The sequence below is a fragment of the Squalius cephalus genome (genome assembly GCF_949319135.1).
Source record: "Squalius cephalus genome assembly, chromosome: 22".
In the NCBI taxonomy this organism is placed as follows: Eukaryota; Metazoa; Chordata; class Actinopteri; order Cypriniformes; family Leuciscidae; genus Squalius; species Squalius cephalus.
In genome coordinates this window covers 28,580,459-28,599,280 of record NC_137143.1, presented here as the reverse complement: position 1 = coordinate 28,599,280, position 18,822 = coordinate 28,580,459, and the positions used below count along the sequence as shown (strand labels likewise).

At 42.5% G+C, this 18,822-nt stretch overlaps 2 protein-coding genes across 3 annotated transcripts in view; one reads left to right on the top strand and one right to left on the bottom strand.

Moving 5' to 3' along the window:
• The window catches only part of hp1bp3 (heterochromatin protein 1, binding protein 3), a 167,045-nt gene that overhangs the window by 83,002 nt on the left and 65,221 nt on the right, over positions 1-18,822 (bottom strand). The gene's annotated exons all lie outside the window — the stretch shown is intronic.
• bsnb (bassoon (presynaptic cytomatrix protein) b) overlaps positions 1-18,822 on the top strand; it is an 88,161-nt gene that overhangs the window by 65,867 nt on the left and 3,472 nt on the right. The window contains exons 4-11 of one of the 2 annotated variants that reach the window (XM_079857975.1): positions 3,565-3,765; positions 4,502-10,786; positions 11,876-13,916; positions 14,314-15,167; positions 15,351-15,492; positions 15,620-15,745; positions 17,188-17,243; positions 17,459-17,561. In XM_079857975.1, coding sequence (XP_079714101.1) covers positions 3,565-3,765; positions 4,502-10,786; positions 11,876-13,916; positions 14,314-15,167; positions 15,351-15,492; positions 15,620-15,745; positions 17,188-17,228 — 9,690 coding nt within the window. In that variant the 3' untranslated portion in view covers positions 17,229-17,243; positions 17,459-17,561. Of the gene's footprint in view, positions 1-3,564; positions 3,982-4,501; positions 10,787-11,875; positions 13,917-14,313; positions 15,168-15,350; positions 15,493-15,619; positions 15,746-17,187; positions 17,244-17,458; positions 17,562-18,822 lie in introns of both variants that reach the window. The other variant, XM_079857974.1, reaches the window with a different exon arrangement.

Sequence of the window (18,822 nt, the reverse complement as noted above, 5' to 3'; positions counted from 1 at the left end):
GGTCTTGCAGAGCTTTATTTTCCGCATCGGTTTTAAAATGAGTTACTTAGAAAAGCCATATGTGTGCTATAACTTGAATGCTATAACTTTCACCATTGTGAAATGACGTGCTGCTTCGATGCTTCCAGTGTAGACAGACTGAAAAGCATTATCAGTCGTGTATACATGCAGGCTTTTGATTTGGCTTGGCAAACTTTGGAGACTTCTGCTGCTCTTTCAGATGCATGCAGCTATTTGTTCGAAAAGTGGTTTATGTAACACATTTGAAATCTGTTGAATTCAAAGGTTATCCCAACATGCAAAACAGTCATGTCTGCACCTGTTTGATGGTAACATCAAAAGACTCCACGAAATGGGAGCAAAAATCACAAACACGCAGACAGCAACACAGGTATGCAACTAGCTAATTCAGGTCCTGTGGATTAGCTAAATAATGTTAGCAAACATTTAATGTTGTTCACAGTAGTGTAGTTAGCTAGCTGTATTGAATATCATTTTACAAATGAACTGTTATGGCTTTGGGTGCCATTAATCCAGTAATTTTCTATTATTTCTAAACATTTGGATGGTGTATTGGTGTGGTATATTCAAAGTTTAACCATGCTAATGTTGTTCTTTGGCAACCAATATGCCAGTAGGAGTTTGTCTGATTGTCCCATGTCCAGTAACAGCTGACACTGCATCTGTGGTTTCCATGCTTTCCATAACTCACATGAACACAACATACTACATTGTTCATATTATTTATTTATTATTTATTTATTTTGTTCTACTTTGTGCGCTTTTCCGATTATTATTGGACCACTTCCGATAACCTCTACAGACAAAGGTGTCATACTGGTTTAAGCTTCAGATTTTTGAGCCAATTGGCTTTGAATGCAAAAAAATAAACATACAAAAAAAGATTGTTTTAGATTTGGCAGAAATCAAGCATTCATGTAAATTTGGCCTGTCCAACTGAGTTGCAGCTTTCACAGATCATTTTCTTGAAATGTGAATTAATTTACAATTTTTCTTGGGCTTTCTTCACAGACACACTGCATTACCTCTGCTTCGTTCATTATGCTAAAAGCACACCTCACAAATGTCTACGCTCACACAACGTCCATCTCGCTCCAACCCAGAATATAAAAAGCAGAAAGGCACAGATGGCAGAGCATTTTGTGAGCTTTGCACAAGCATTGAGTGAACGCTGCACCTGTTTATATTTAGCTTCAGTGTGGAGCACTTGGGGGGAGTAGAATCAAAAAGAAAAGGCATCTGTCTCGCATGGCAAAACCTTTCCTTTCCTCAGCCTCTCCCCAGAATTCATCCTGACCCGCTCTAGCAGTCAAGCAAAGCTGTGCACATACATTTTGTCAGAATTTTGTTACTAGAATAGCTGTTTACTTACTGCAGAAAGCTTCTTTCTCTTCTTAACAGCCTGGTTTTGGAGATTTTCATGGGATCATTTGTATGAAGTCACAAGTTTAGTTTCATTTTTAGGATGTATTCAAATTGCTCTTACTTTTTGAAATCTTTAAACCTTTGTATTAAACTTCAGCATATGACTGTACAATTCCATAGATTTTCATTGATCCAAGTTATATTTAGGGACCAGAATATCATAGAAAATGGTGGTGGGTTCTTTGTATTTTGCCAGTAAGCAATCATCCATACTAAACATGCAGCATGCTAAAACCCGGTCAGAACACCATCACAACTGCATAGCAAAATCTTGGCAACCAGCCACAATGTCTTTGGATGATAACTTCTATTTAACCAAGTTTACATTAGTGAGCAATATCTGATGCAGGTTTTGGTAGTTTGTGAATGCTTGTGTGCACCAGAGATGTACGAGCAGTTGCATCAGTGTAGATCCGAACAGAACCCCATGCAGTGTACTGCTTGTTTATCAACCTGAATCAACAAACCTCACTCGTCAAACCTTCCAACACTACCATATTGGCAAGTCCTCTGCCAGGTATTGTGAAAGTATATGAGTCTGACAAGAAAATCGAGAAAAGACAGAGGGGCACAGGAATTTGAAAATGCACTCTCTTTTATATTTAGGACTAGGAGTAATTTTGCTGTTTATTGCTGTACCTATGCGACTCATTAAACTTAGCGAGGACTTTTGCAATCTCCTATCTACAGTATATCTGAATGGTTTTAGTGTTCTTTAAGACTGTGGACATAAAACATTTTATGATTTTCTAATTATCTGTAGACCCATGGTTTTTAAAGACAATAACATTCAGTACAGATGGGTTTTTTTTGTGTGTACTATTTGCTGCTATATTTCTGCTGAATATTTTCAATGATGTTGCAGAAGAGGGAATAATTGCCTCACTGCTGTAGTGAGTTCTACTATAAACACTGCAAATATTTTAATGTTTAACTGTTTGATAAGATCTATAATCTTTATGAAGTCAGGTGTCCTAGATGTCAGTTTATATATTCCGTTTGTCTTTTTTGGGTGTTTCATGTGTATAGCAATTATAGGTATATAGTATACTAATGCACCCTACAGAATGCATCACTGTGAACTGTATCTCCTTTTAAATTGCACGTCATTACATGGTAGACAGTAAATACACAGGTGTATTTTTATTTATAAAGTCCTGTATAGATCTATTACCCAAATATTTGCAAGAGCTGCTGCAACCAGATGTTAGTACATATTCAACCCGATCATCTAATCATATTCGTTTGATTATCCCTAGAAAAAAACTGTTTATGGTTGCTCTGCTTTTTTTTAATTTTCGCTGCTCCAAATGATTGGAATGTGCTACAAAAGTCAATGAAATTGGAGTAATTTATTTCAATCTCTGCATTTAAAAAACTATTAGGGAGTGTTTTTATCACAGCTTGTGAATCTTTTAATTGAATGTATATATGTGTGTGTGGATTGTAATATGTTAGTATGTCCTTCAGGATATCTTAATTCTCCTGCCAGGCTGTCGTTGAAAATAAGAACTTGTTCTTAAGTGACTTGCCTGGTTAAATAAAGGTTAATTAAATAGGGTTGTGCATGCACAGTCAGTGTTTGCAACATGTATTTCTGAGCATTGTGCTAGAAATGAGAATCTGGTGTACAAGATTTGTGAGCTCTTGATCCATATTCTAAAGCAAAATGCTTTTATGATGATCATATGTTTATAGTCTTACACTCCTTGTTTAATGAAATGCTTTGTGATTTTCAACGCACATGAGCCTCCTGCTGTGGGTGGAATCAGCCATCATTCTGAGCTTGTGTGTCTTACTGGACTTACCAGAGGCTACATAATTGTGTGTGTTAAACATAGTGGCTTTGAAAAGAGTCAGCAAGGCCTTTGAGAAAAGGTCACAGTCTTGGCCAGAACCCAATTATGCTTGCTTGCTCGACTTGACCAAATCCCTTTTGAATTACAATAGTTGTGTGACAAAGGCAGAGAGAGAAGAGAGAATGCCAGTGAAGGCAAGTGATGCGATAAATCACATGTATTATGTCTATTGACACTTTGACCTTGTCTACAGTTTTTTTTCTCCTTTATATCTTAATTGTTTCATGATACTAATTTCATGTTTGCCTTTCAATTTCAGAAAAAAGAATGGCTGTGTTTGACATGCCAGACCCAGAGAGCAATGTCAGGGAGCTTAGGGGATATTTCTCCTCCTGTGCCACCATCCGTTGGATCTCCCAGACTACTAGGCCCAGCCAATCAACAACAGCAGCGAGGGCCCAGTCAGCAAGCTACACTGAGACCTATCGGCCCTCAGCAGCAAAAGCCACCTGGTGCCCAAGTAAGTGGTCCTTTCTCTCCGGTAAAACAAGGGGTGCCACAGTGCAAGGGCCCCTCTCAACAATTACCTGCAACTAAGGCTGAGACAAAAAAACAAGATCAAGGCATTAACAAGAAACAAGCTATGTCCAAAACAGAAACGTCGTCTAAAAAGGGAACATCGGATAAAAAAGATGAGAAGAAAAGTAGTGGCATGCAGAAATCTAAACAAGATGACGTGAGTGGCCCTCTGTGTCCTCATCACCACTGTATTTGTCTTTCATAACAGATCACTTCAACATTCTATGAAGTGAATGTTCCATGTTCTCAACACCAGTTTAAAGTTAACAATCTCTGGGGCTAATTACTATTTCCAGTGCCTGATGGTTACACAGTGATGAGTCAACATCATTTGTAAACTCTTTTTTTTAATTATCCATTAAGAACTGATGTCACAAATAGCCCAATTTAATGTGACATACACTAATTTATCATTTGTTAATATAAGCATGCCATTTTTATCAACATCATTATCTAGTATTATTATTTACAACTTCACTTTTGATGATCATCCATTCCGTTTTGCATGCTTGTCTAATATGTGCCATTTGCATGTTTTGTTAATTGTATTTGATAAACTGTGTTATGAATGTTTTAAATGTTGATATTGTAAAACTTTCAGTTTAATTTAAATGATTTATGACATATATCTAATGCATTATCTAATGCACCTAATGCATTATCCTCTGTATTTACAGGATTCCAACAAGTCTAGCACACAGAGCCTGAGTGATACAGGCTACTCCTCAGATGGTATATCCAGCTCCCAGAGTGAGATTACAGGCTTGATCCAAGAGGACTCTATAAAGCTCAATGAGAGGGGGATCTCTGAACAACGCAGCCCCCCAAGTCCATCTGAACTAACAAAACTGGAAAGCTCAATGCGACCTCTGTTGGAGTCACGTACAGTCACTGACCAAGGACAGCATCGTGATGGAAGGGACACCGCAGAACAGCAGAGACCTCGATCTCTGTCTATATCACAAGATCAGGAATTTGAGTCTGATGAAGAAGCATCGGATGATCTAAGCTGTAAATTAAGACATGATTATGTGGAAGACAGCAGTGAAAGTGGCCTTTCTCCATTACCACCCCGACAGAAGAAGTCACAGAAAGATCTAACAGATGAGGAGTTCATGAGGAGACAGATTCTGGAGATGAGTGCAGATGAGGAAGAGACAGCAGATGTTGAGGGCCAGGTAAAGACAAAAAGGAGCCATAAACACAGTGGAGACCTAGGAAAAGAGAGACGTCGTCTAACACAGCAATCTAGCAGTTTTGAAGAAGACTCTAAAAGCACTGATAACTACAAATCAGGTGAAGCAGATGACATGATGGCCTCACAAGGTGGTCTGAGACGATTTAAAACTATAGAATTGAATAATACAAATAGCTTCAATCGTGACATGGAACTCAGCACAGATCATGACCTCAGGGAGCCTGAGCTTGAGATGGAAAGCCTTACTGGGTCACCTGAAGAAAGGTCAAGGGGAGAATACTCTTCAACCCTTCCTGCCACCACACCAAGTTATACCTCTGGAACTTCTCCAACCTCTGTGTCATCAATGGAAGATGACAGTGATAGCAGTCCTAGCAGACGACAAAGGCTTGAGGAAGCAAAGCAACAAAGGAAAGCAAGGCATCGATCCCATGGTCCACTGCTGCCCACCATTGAGGACTCCTCAGAAGAAGATGAATTGCGAGAAGAAGAGGAACTTCTGAGAGAGCAGGAGAAGATGAGAGACTTAGAGCAGCAGAGGATTCGCAGTACAGCCAGAAAAACTAAAAGGGACAAAGAGGAACTGAGGGCGCAGAGACGCAGAGAGAGGTCAAAGACACCTCCTAGTAACCTTTCACCTATTGAAGATGCATCTCCAACAGAGGAGCTCAGACAAGCTGCAGAAATGGAAGAACTCCACAGATCGTCCTGCTCAGAGTACTCTCCCTCCATGGATTCAGAAGCTGAAGGATTTGAAATGGGTTCAAAGCTGTACAAGTCTGGCAGTGAATATAATCTACCTACATTTATGTCTTTGTACTCTCCAACAGAGAAAACCTCTGCTGTCTCTCCCTCCACAGGAGATAAATCATTAAAAAGCGCTGAAGAGGTTTATGAGGAAATGATGCGAAAAGCAGAGATGATGCAAAAGCAGCAGCAACGGGCACCAGGAAGACAAGGACAACAAAACCAGGAAAGAGTCCTTCAAACAGACAGAAAACACCATTTAGATTCTGGAGCAACTAATCTGAGTCCAGGTACAAGTCCTACACAGATCTCAGCTCCAGTCTCATTCTCTGGAAATGATCCTTCAGGAAGAGGGACACAAAGGGTACATTCTACACAGAGTCATTCACAACAAAGTCAAGTTAGAATGAGCAGCCAAACCTCTAAAGGAGGCCATTCTACTGGTTCTCCACAGTCTCAAGTTAGGCAGCCTGCTCCCACACAGTCTCAAGGAAGACCACAAGGGACAGTACAGGGCCAAGTGCCTGATCCTGGATCATCCTCCTTATCATCAAAGATGTTCTCATATTTTAAAGGCTCAAGTCCTTCCACATCCCCTTCTACTTCCCCCTCACACAGTCCAACGCGTGCCCCTGCACCTTGTACTACTTCTACAGTGGTACCTACTCAAACCTCTCAGATCGCTCATAGAGCAGGGGCACCACGTCTTGCAAGACAACAGTCCTCCCAAGATTCCCCAGTTATGGTGATTACATTGGGATCAGGAACTAGCAGTCAAACCAAACCAGTGACTGTAAATTCCTCAACCTCACCTTTATCATCACCAACAAAAGACAGCCAACAGACAATTTATCAAACTCAATATACAACAATTAAGTCACCCACATCACCACAGAAATATCCAGCTCACCCATCACCTCAACATAGCTTGCAAAGGACACAGATATCAGAGCGAGTTAGTGTGGCTGTGAGCACTGCCACCTCTGCTGGTTCCCAAAGTAGTGGATCTCTTCCTGTAGGAAACATATCATTGTGTAGAATCTCCACAGTACCTGGTACCTCAAGAGTTGTAGAGCAAGGCACAATTGCCCCTGGTAATAATATAGTGGATCTTAGAGCACCAATGAAGCCTGCCCCAATCATTATGACAGACCAGGGTATGGACCTAACATCTCTAGCTTCTGATACACGACGATACTCTCTTGAAGCAGAAACACCCCCAAGTCGTCATACTGCTGTACAACCTCTTATTATGAATCTAAATGCACAGGCACAACCTCAGGTGACAACAACTACACCAACAACAGTAAGTGTGACTGTGGCAGCATCCATGTTCATATCACAGCCAAAGCAACCAGTCGTGTATGGAGATCCTTTGCAAAATAGAGTCGACTTCGGTCAAGGAGTTGGATCTGCAGTCTGTCTGACCCAGACCAGGCCAATAATCGCAGATCCATCCATTCCAAAAATTGATGCATGTCTGGAAAATCTAGGCATTCAACAGCAGCAACTTCAGAAACAGCAACAGAAACTTCAGCAACAACAAGAGCTCCTTGAGCAACAGCTCCAGCAACATCAACATAATGCATCTTTTGCCCGGTACAACTTAGCTAATCAAGTGCAACCGATATTGCTAAAGAAGGACTTGGTGGTAAGCCAAAACACTGGTGGAGGCACACAAACAGCAGTTACTTCCATTCCCAAGATATCTCCGCTACCTCCACCACCATTATCATGCTCTACATCTACCACACCTACACTTGGTCATGACATATATGGTGGTGTGGCTTTGGAGCTAAAAAACAAGCCTGCTGTGATGAATCTCTCTTCAGTGAAGCCCCAGGTAATGATGGTGCAGTTGGATGAAAATAGCACTCAGGGGGCTACAGTGACCCAGCTTGTTAAAAGAGAGGAGCCGCCTCCTCCAGTAGAGGTTCTAGATCTCACAGGACAGATTAAACCAGATAATCAGTTAGCTTGCTGTGATGTTGTCTACAAGTTGCCATTTGCAGGTAGTTGCGCAGGCCCTTTTGCTCAGAGAGGTACGACAACACAATCAGAGCCATCTGCAGAGCCATCTCAAGCTCCCGGACAGCAAAACCAACCTGGAAAAGATGGCTACCAAACAGCAAATATCCAAATGGCTGCAGATGAACGCAAATCTTTTACCTTGCCTCCTCCAGGACGACTTCAGCCATCTATGTCAGACAATAATCTAGCAGGTTCAAGTCTCCAATATTATCAGAGGACTGACCCTGGGGACCTAGCAGTGGATTTAAGCACCATGAAGCAGGCTTATGAAGCAGGATATCTTGGAATGGGTGCCCAATATGGATCTTACACCGATCTACGCCATCAAGGAGGTGATACAGCTCCACCGTTACCTTTGCGAAGGTATGGCTCATTGTCCAATATAAATGCAGAGTATAGTTATCCTTCACGTGACCTAGGTGGTTTTCAAGAATCCAATCTTGCACAGTACAGTGCCACTACTGCTAGAGAGATTAGCAGAATGTGTGCTGCTCTTAACTCCATGGAGCAGTTTGGTAGTCGTTACACCAGTAATCCTGAGCTTCTGCAGTATGGTGCTGGGAGAGGAGGCCCTGCTGGCAGACTTAACCTTCAACAAGGCCTAGCATCTATTAGAGCCAACCTGTTGTATGGTCCAGATGGCAGACCAACAGTACATGGTCAAACACTTACGAATTTAATCAATGCTAGACAAGCTAGCCTAAGGTCTTTATATCCCCCTGCTGTGAGGACAGCTGATGGCATGATATATTCTACTATCAACACCCCAATTGCCTCCACCCTGCCAATCACCACCCAGCCTGGCCCTGTTCTTAATCCCATGTTAAAAGGAGTATATGGACCTTGCCCTTCAGGCAATGTAACAGCTGTACCTCTTGCTAACCTCACCAGGTTGCCTCAAGTCACCCCAAGAATGCCTCTTAATGCACAGGGACCTTACAGATATCCTCCTCCAAATCGATTTTCAGTAACCGCTCCAGATACTTCATCAGGACGTGTCCCACCTTCTAGTACTTCCCAAGAAGCTCCAGTTTACCTCGGAAAGTCTACAGCACCTGGCAGTATGTCAACACCTGCAGCACCTAAAACTGGTCAACCTGTTTCTAATTTGGGTATGCAAAGTGTACAACCAGCACATACTAGTACAGTGCCAGTTCAATCAGTTGTAAATGAACAGGCTCCCTTGGCTCATATTTCAGTAGAAGGTACTACAACACAACTCCAAACACAGCCCCAAACCCAAGCACAGTCTTTGGTCAAAGGTCAGGAACAATCTCAAGCTCAAAGCCAGCCTCAGACACAACCACAAATATTAACTGTGCCACAAAAGCAGACCCAGGCATTTACCCGAGTCTTTCCAGATACATCTGCCAGTACCACTATAACCACATCTGCTAATATTGAGAAGGAAAAAGAAGAGGAACGATTGCGACAACAACAGGAGCAAATCTTGCAGCTGGAACGAGAACGTGTTGAGTTGGAGAAATTGCGTCAGCTACGTCTACAAGAGGAGTTGGAGAGGGACCGCTTAGAGCTCCAGAGGCACAGAGAGAAAGAACATCTTCTCATGCAGCGGGAGATTCAAGAACTACAGACCATCAAGCAGCAGGTTATTCACCAGCAACAGGCTGAAAGGGAAACCCAGCTAGTGATGCAAAGAGAGCAGCTGGCACAACAAAGGATGCAGCTAGACCACATTCAGTCTCTGCAACAGCAGCTCCAGCAGCAGCTTGAAGAACAAAAGCGGCAGAAAACAGCAGCCATAGAAGCAGCTGCAGTAGCAGCTGCAGCAGAGGCGGCGGCTGCTTCAGCAGCTGCTGCAGCAGTAGCTACAACAGCTCAAGGTGCCGTTCAAGGTGTGATGGTTGGTGGAACTACACCTCAAACCATCTCAATTATCTATGATCAGAGTGGTAGAATTATTCCACAAGAAGGCCAGAGTGTGCAGATCTTGCCATGTGCTGATGGACAGGTGGTCCAGGCAGTAGTGTCCACTAGGCCTTTGCCTAGCTCTTCTTCAGAGATGTCCCTTAAGAATAGTGAAGATCATGGAGATGGTCGGATTATGAAGAAACAAAACTCTATGCCCCGTTTGAGGAATGGATCAGAGGATGAGTCTGTAAAGAGAATTGCAGATTGCAGTGTCCAAACTGATGATGAAGACACGGAGGACAAACTCATGTCTCGTCGTCGTAGAACTAGACGTATAGCTGACTGCAGTGTTCAGACTGATGAAGAAGACCAGGGTGAGTGGGACACTCAGCCAATACGCCGCAGGCGTTCAAGATACTCCAAACATTCTGAAACAACTTCAGAGACTAAGAGTGATGCATCTAAATCCAGCATTGCTATTCAGACCACCAATGACTCCTCATGTCAGACTGAGTCAGACCAGTTGGGTAGAATATCTCCAGCCATACACATTACCATGGCTGAAACATCAAAGGTTGAACTCCTTCACTACATATCTGCTCCAGAAAGGACCCAAAAGGGAGAGAGTTTAGCCTGTCAAACTGATCCAGAGGCACAATTCCACGGAGTGGTTGCTCCTCAGCTCAGTGTTCCCACTACTGTTAGCCCCTATTCTACTAGTTTGCAATTAGTTGGTGCCCTGCCAACCAAGTTTGAAAGGAGAAAGCCAGACCCATTAGAAATTGGATACCAACAAGCTCAGCAGCAAAATGAATCTCCTTCCCGTCAGCCACCCAAATCTCCACAAGTGCTGTACTCTCCAGTGTCTCCGTTGTCACCCCATCGTATGTTGGAGACTACCTTTCCTTCCAGTGAGAAACTTAATAAAGCACATGTGACTCCCCAACAAAAAGCCTTCACTGCAGAATCACCACAGAGACATCAGACTATTCCGAGACCCATAAAGAGTGTTCAACGGTCCATGTCAGATCCTAAGCCTCTCAGTCCAACATCAGAGGACCCAACCAAGACCAAATTCTCTTTATACCAAAGTCAAACCAGCTCAGCGAGCCAGGTATGGAACCATTTCATTGCCAATATTTGTTTACTTTACAGTTTTCAGTTGTTGACTACAAAACCACAGCTTGTAGATAGTAATTTGAGACTATTCAATCCCCATTTGTACAATTTATACACTGTAGGGCCCAATAATAGTATAGGCTAATACTCCTGGTAAAAACATTTTGGGTTGGACAACTTATTTATTTTATCATATTTTTTCAATTACTGTAGTTCTCTATTTATTTTTTTATTTACTATTCATTCCCCGCTCTCTTTACCTCACACACACACACACACACACACACACACACACACACACACACACACACACACACACAGAAAAACTGCTATATCTGGCAAAGTCTCTGAAATGCTAGGGGGTGGCTCAATGTGTACAGTAGGCATACTGGGTCTGCCCTGCTGTCTTCCGGCTTGTCAGCAGCTGGTCAGAGAGGTCTGAGTCTTTCATTCTCCGTTTAATTCCTGTCGAAGGAATGTTCTGGCTTGTGCATTCAGAGAACTGCACACTAGCTAAAAGGAGGCTATTTTTTCTGTCACTTCATCAAATGTGTGGTTTAACGGAATTTCTTTAATGGATTCTCTAACTCCACATTACTGTAGGTATGCAGATGTTTTTATTTATTATATTATGTTTTACTATTTATTTCTTGTAAACTAAAAACTATTTATTGTTAACACTAAACTATTAAGTACACAAAGTCATTACAATTAAATAGGATTGTAACCATTTTTATCTATGTATAATGTATTGCCTGATTGATTCTAAAAGCACTAACCATTGTTAGAATATAGTGTCATGGCTATATATGTATAATTGCAATACATTGTAATGTTTTTGGATTTAAATTTTTGGTTTGGATGGTTTTATTTATGAAATAGATAAATACTGAAATACAAAATGATACACTGTGATACAACTGTGTCTGTATACAGTATATGCAATATTTAACAAATTTACGTAATTTTGCATGTTAACTGTTTGATCTGTGTGCTTTTTAAAGTATTAAGGGAAAAGTGTTTCTCTCAAAATTGTTTCTGGCTGCTGTAATATTAATCAGTCTCTAAAATCTCTGCTCTCCAGATGTCTGCCTTGCAGCAGCAGCAGAATGCAATGATGAGAAAGGTGAAGAGAACTCTGCCTAGTCCCCCACCAGATGAGACCCCTGTACCGATTGTAACACCAGCAATTCCCCATATATACAGTTCCCCTGGAGCATCCCAGAGGGTTTTGCCACGTCCTTCACAGGGTGCAATGAAGGCAGGCTTGCTGAGTGAACTGAAAGCCGTAGAGCAAGAATCCACCAAATTACGTAAACAGCAGGCTGAGTTAGAGGAAGAGGAGAAGGAGATTGATGCTAAGCTACGATACTTGGAAATGGGCATCACCCAGCGCAAGGAAACCAGGGTTAAAGAGAGAGAGAGGAGAGAGTTGGCATACCTGCGATGCATTGGGGATGCACGTGACTACATGTCAGATAGTGAGCTGAATAATTTGCGATTAGCTGGGGTAGCACCAGGCACCTATGAAGAAAATGGAATGTTGTCACGCCCAAGTACAGCTCCTCTCAACCAGTTTACTTCTGATTTGAATGCATCTCAGTACCCTCCTACCTCCTCATATGTTCCATATCAATATCCACAGGCACAGCCCACACCCACACAACCACCCACTGCCACCTATCAGCAGATTGGGTTTCAGCCAACACCGTACCCAACCTCCTCACATCCCCAGCCTGGAACCTTCCAACCTCATCCTCCTCAACCTTCATCCTATCAGACCCCAGGGCCATACCAGACTCATAGCTACGGTCAGCCTACTTATGAGTCTGATCTTGGTTTGCAGCAGCCCAGTCACCAGGGATTTCAACCAGCTGCACCTCTACCAGGGCAGACCCTACCTTATCCTGCACAGAGCATGTCCTTCCAACCCCAAGCAGACATGCTTTCTGCCCATCAAAGGCCAAGGCAAACCTCACTTGCTGATTTAGAACAGAAGCTACCCACAAACTATGAAGTTATCAGTAATCCTTCCGTTCCAATAGCAACATCAGCTCAAGAGACTGGATTCAGTGGTGTCTATTCCTCGCCACTAAACAATGCTTATGGTCAGTATCGTCCCTCTGACCAACCTTTGGCTGAACGTATTCCAAGTCCATCATCAGGATATGTAACAGATGGTGTCTATGCCACAAATCTAGAACAAAATATACCAAGAAATTATGTAATGATTGATGATATCAGTGAACTCACAAAAGAAAATATGGGGTCCTCTGACATGTCACGGGTAGGTTATGGAAGTGAGAATGGCCCACGTGGACCAACTTATGGCGATGGCTCTGAGAATTTATATGGAAGAACTTCAAACACCTATCAAAGTGGAGTAGACAGCCATGGACATCCAAGTACCACTGTAAGTGGTTCTAGTTATTATTATGATGACTATAAGCACCCTTCACGCAGCAGTGGGGGAATGGGCAGCCAGAAGCACTCATCCAAAAATTTGGCACCTGCTGTTTCATCCAAACGTAGCAAACATAGGAAGCAAGGTATGGAGCAAAAAATCTCCAAGTTTTCTCCAATTGAAGAAGCTCGAGATGTAGAGTCTGATCTAGCCTCCTACACCATGACAACATCAACAGGTGGTAGCTGCACTGTAGTGTCCAGGACTGGCGTGAAAAAGAGCTATGATCAACAGAAGTACTATGGATCAAGAGAGGCATTAGAAGAGGATGATCGTCTTTATGGCTCTGGACGATCAAGGTCCACAGGTTATGGCATGGATAAAATTTCTTCCAGAGACTCAAGTGGCTACCGAAGTAAATCTTATGAGAGGGACGCCATGGAGCGATCACAGAGGGGCACCCATGGTCGCAGTGGCCGTCCTTCTATGCGTACACAGAACTCTGAGGAAGAGAGTCCTCTTAGTCCCGTTGGAAAGCCCATGGGAATTGGTCGTGGCTCTGTGCCAGATCCTCATGATGTACGAAATCAGTATGGCTCCAGCCATTCCTTACCAGATGTACAGGACCACCATATAAGGGATATACCTAAGAGTCATGTATATAAGCCAGATGACCCTTACCTTGCAGATGACATGCACTGTGCTGTTTCAGACAGTGAAGGTAACTGGTGCTGAATTTAAAAACTGCCTGTTAAAATGCATCCAACAATTAAAAACTTGCATGCCAATGATCTTGCCTTGAAGGCAGAGAGAACAAAAGTTTGGACTATTATTGTGAATGCTTTAATAAATGCATGAAACCATATATGCCTTTTTTTTGCATGAACTGCATGGTGTAATCTTTTATCTTTTTGAGATTGTGATTCAAATGTCTGTACAATCTGTCTTTTGGTTTTTCTCGTTGATGGCTGTTTTTGTTGGCTTCCTTTTCTTTTTCTTTGGCTGTTATCTTTGGGATTTGAGCGTTGCATGGCTTCAGTGTGTTCAGATACTGTTCTTTGCCATTGGCATTTCCTATAGCACAAAGTATTGACTTTCTTCCTTCATTTCTCGAAAAGCCTATCATTTGGGTCAGGAGGAGACAGACTGGTTTGAAAAACCACGTGAAGCTCGGTCAGATCGCTCTAGACACCATGGGAGTGGAAGTCACTCATCCTCTAGCAGGAGGGGCAATGTTAAGCACACTTACCATGATTATGATGAGCCCCCTGAGGAAGACCTGTGGCCTCAAGACGAGTATGGACATCAACGGCATTCTTCTTCCACCTCATCTCGGGAACACCGTCACCATGGCAGCAGCTCAGGAAGACACTCCTCTTCCCGTCATTCTTCAGATGATCCCAGGTCGTCTCGTTCTTCAAGATCACATCCAAAAGATCCTTCCACCCGCTCAGACGGCCGTGCCACAACATCCTCCACACAGAAAAGATCCTCAGATCCACGATCTGCTGGCCACAGAGACTCAGGAGACTACTCCCGTGATCCATCAGGCCACCACCATGGCTCAAGTGGACAACGGGGGCAGAGGCAACCAGGCTCATCCAGGAGGCAGGAGCCCCCTTCAGGTTCTAGGCCACAGCAAGGTCTTGGAGAGCAGCAACCACAACCACAGCAAGGACAGCAGCGATCCACATCTGGCCAGCAAGCATCTGCCAAGCAGACAGGGTCTCAGCCACCTGAGACAGGGCAGCAAGGACAACACCAATTGGGACAAACAACCCGTACACAGCAGCAGCCACCACAGCAACCTGGGCAACAGCCAGCAAACACAATGGGAGCAACTCAGCCCACAACCACAGCTGCTGGCATGGGAACAGGTATAACTCAGCAGCAATCTAAGCCAGGTCAGGCTCCAGCACAGGCAAGACAACAGCCAGGAGGACCCCCCACCGCTCAGCCAGCTGCTGCTATGGTGAGTTTCCATAAATCTTGCTTAAGATACATTTACTGTAAAACCACATTTCACATTTGGTTATATGAGGCATGTTTTAAGTTTTATACATACACTTGCCCTTGAAAGCGTGATTGACAAATATTTAATTTATTTTCAATTAGTTAATGGTTTCATTAATGTTGCCCCTCATTGGTTGTGCAGGTAAAATCTGAGCCTGCTGCACCTGCACCTGCACCTGCACCTGCTCCTGCTCCTGCACCTGCACCAACTCCTGCAGTTGCTATTGGATCAAAAGCTGTACCTCAGGCTGCCAAACCCCCCCAGATCCCTGCTACAGGAATCGGTAAGTGGAAATAACTCAGCTAGTTCAGAGTAACTAGTAAAATTTAGATTTTCAGCAAGATAGGGAAACATATTTCATTACTGGTGTATGATCTAAGCAAAAGATTATGTGCCTTTTGTCTTTTCAGGTTCAAAGGCAGTACCCCGGCCAGGGGGTATAGGCAGCGCTGCACAACCGCCTGCAGAAGGAGATAATGTTCTTACAAAGATCCTGCAGGGAGGAGCAGCGGAGCAAGCTGGAAAATTAGGAGATGGTATGGAACTGTGAAACATAAGCAATCAAAATTTTGGCAACAGGGATAGAGACAGATGTTATGGAGAATATGTGGCATGTCTTGACTTAGGATAGTAATTAGTTGCCATTTAGCAGATGCTTTTCTTCCAGAACAGCGTTCACTACAGTAATTTCAGGGATAGCACCCAAGGGTATCCTGGGTTTAAGTGAAAAATGGCTGAGGCCTGAGCAGTACTGTGATCTCAGTAATTCTCAATTCCTTAGTTACTTCTACTTGGGATTGAATCTACAGCCTTTGTTTGCAGTCCTGGGGCCGTATTCACAAAAACTCTTAAGGCTAAAAGTTGCTCCTAATCAGGGCTTAAAAACGGAAAAATAAAAAATGAATGGGTTCACTCCGAGCAGAATTAGTATTTTAACGTTTCTGTTCATGCATTAGTTCTGTAACATTACCGTTACGAAAACAGTGTAATTAGAAGAAAAAAAAAAACAGTTAATAACGTTATTTTTTAAAACTCTTTATTTTTGCCCTATACTTTATACAATAACTTGAATAGAACTGTATACTAAGACTAAACCTTGTAACTCCAGAGGATCCTCAAATTTACAGCTCGATTATTATTTATATTAACCAAAATCGCATTCACGTTATATGTTTCTACTTCCTGCTGTCTGCCTGCTATACTTCTCTACCAACCACTGTGTGTGATTTAAAAGAGCGCGCTCATAAGAAGGTGACATCATCCATAGCAATGAGTTCAACCCAACCTCCTCACATTCCCAGCCTGGAACCTTCCAACCTCATCCTCCTAAACCTTCATCCTGTCAGACCCCAGGGCCATATCAGACTCATAGCTACGGTCAGCCTACTTATGAGTCTGATCTTGGTTTGCAGCAGCCCAGTCACCAGGGATTTCAACCAACTGCACCTTTACCAGGGCAGACCCTACCTTATCCTGCACAGAGCATGTCCTTCCAAACCCAAGCAGACATGCTTTCTGCCAATCAAAGGCCAAGGCAAACCTCGCTTGCTGATCTAGAACAGAGGCTACCCACAAACTATGAAGTTATCAGTAATCCTTCCGTTCCAATAGCAACATCAGCTCAAGAGACTTGATTCAGTGGTGTCTATTCCTCGCCACCAAACAATGCTTATGGTCAAGTGGCCATAAGCTGTCTGCCTCCTATACTTCTCTACCAACCACTGTGTGTGATTTAAAAGAGCGCGCTCATAAGAAGGTGACATCATCCATAGCAATGAGTTCAACCCAGCCTTGCTCTTATATTAAGAGTTCCTTAGTAAAACTCTCTTATGAGTTTTGTGAATAGGTTTTAAGCTAAACCCCCTAGCTCCTTAGGAGGACTCCTAGTGGTAAGATAAAATTCATTGTTAATATGGCCCAAGATGTTTTAAGATATTGTACCTAAAATGTGGTTTTGTTTTGCTCATCTTTTATACAGCTGTATCTGCTCTCGGGAAGAAGTTTACTTCATTTTGGTGATCTGCTGATAAGAAGGTGAGAAAACACTGTGAATTAACCTTCTGAAAAGATCAGCATGAATTTTGTTGAATGTGGTTTATACTACAGTAGTTAGCGCTAGATTGGTAGCCATGCTGGTTAAGCTAGTTAAAAAGTAGTAAGAGTAGTGTTGACACATTTCTTGCATTACTTGAATATGAACTACATATGAGCTTTTTAAACCCATTGGAATTTGCTCAATTGTTCCTCAGGCATAAGTTGGGGTGACGTGGAGTTAGAACTGGAAAAACCTATGAATTTATTGCTGCCATTTAACATCTTTAGCCTGAGGGCGGGGTACACCTGAGGACACTGGTGAGTATTTTATTCTGCAACTCAGAACAAGTTGAATAATTCTACTCCAGGCAATTTAAATACCAAATTGAATTCTGTCTAATCTATGTCATTATGACGAATTACCCATTTAACTTTGTTGTCAGTGTACAGTCTCATTGCATTGTGGGAGATAAACCACGTGTGTGAAAATCAGAATGCAAATACATTGACTACACATGTATGCAGCTAGGGCTGTGAAAAAGGTAATGACTAGCTATTTAATGCTGAAGGACAGAGCATTTCTTCTCAGAGTGATTTTGTTTTGTGATCTGTACTTCAGGCAGGGCAATTGTGCAACTATGTCCTCTGCCACTTGCTCTGTCGAAGGTTAGAGTTCAGATTAGCTGACCCTGATCCGAGGCCACTGAAATCTAACCTTTCACTATTCAGCGTGGGTGAATTGGGTCAGTCAAAGTGAGCTATAATTAGCAGGCAGATCAGTGGGCTTGGATTAGCATTAGCATCCGTGCAAAGCTCAGTCATCTTTGTGCTGACAATATTCTGATGAGTCACATTAATCAAGATGCAATCAAAATTGCACAGGGTACCATTTCAAAGAGTTGTACCAGAAATTAAACTGAAACGGTAAGGGAAAAGTTTTGTTTTTTAAAGTTCTGTACATGGATTAGTTTTGTATTCACCAACTGTACTGTGAAATGTGGCCATAAAATCTCATGTCCTATTGAACCTCTCATTCTCTGCTTAACATAGCCTTTCCTGCAGTAGTCATATTTCTTCCATTCCTTAATCTACCTGTGGTCTGTCTCTTCCTCCTCATACTGTCGCTGGTATTGTATCATGGTGACTGTTGTGGTATTTTACTGTCAGCGGGTGAGTTGCATGTGTAGATCCAAAGAAAGGATCTGGGATAAAACAGGTTTAGGGGCTCCTTAAACCACGGCTAATCCGATTCAACTCTCGGCTATCCAATCAAAATCCTGCTCCATACATCAGCGTGGTTTACTTATGCAATCACAGTGGAAGGTGTGAGTGTCATTCTAGTCACTATAATCACATTAAAAGTAATATACTGGTCTCCTCATGCAACCTCAAAAACGTAGATTTGTATTTTTTTTTAAGATTTGTTAAGGCTAGTAGTGCATGCAAATGCAGTAGTATTGTTGAACATCATGCCAGACATTTTAAGTCAAGCTTTCCATCTTTTCTGACTGTAATTTATGCCATTTATTCAAATGTGTGGTGACAGTGTCAACTCTGTTTACAACTTTGTTAAGCTCGT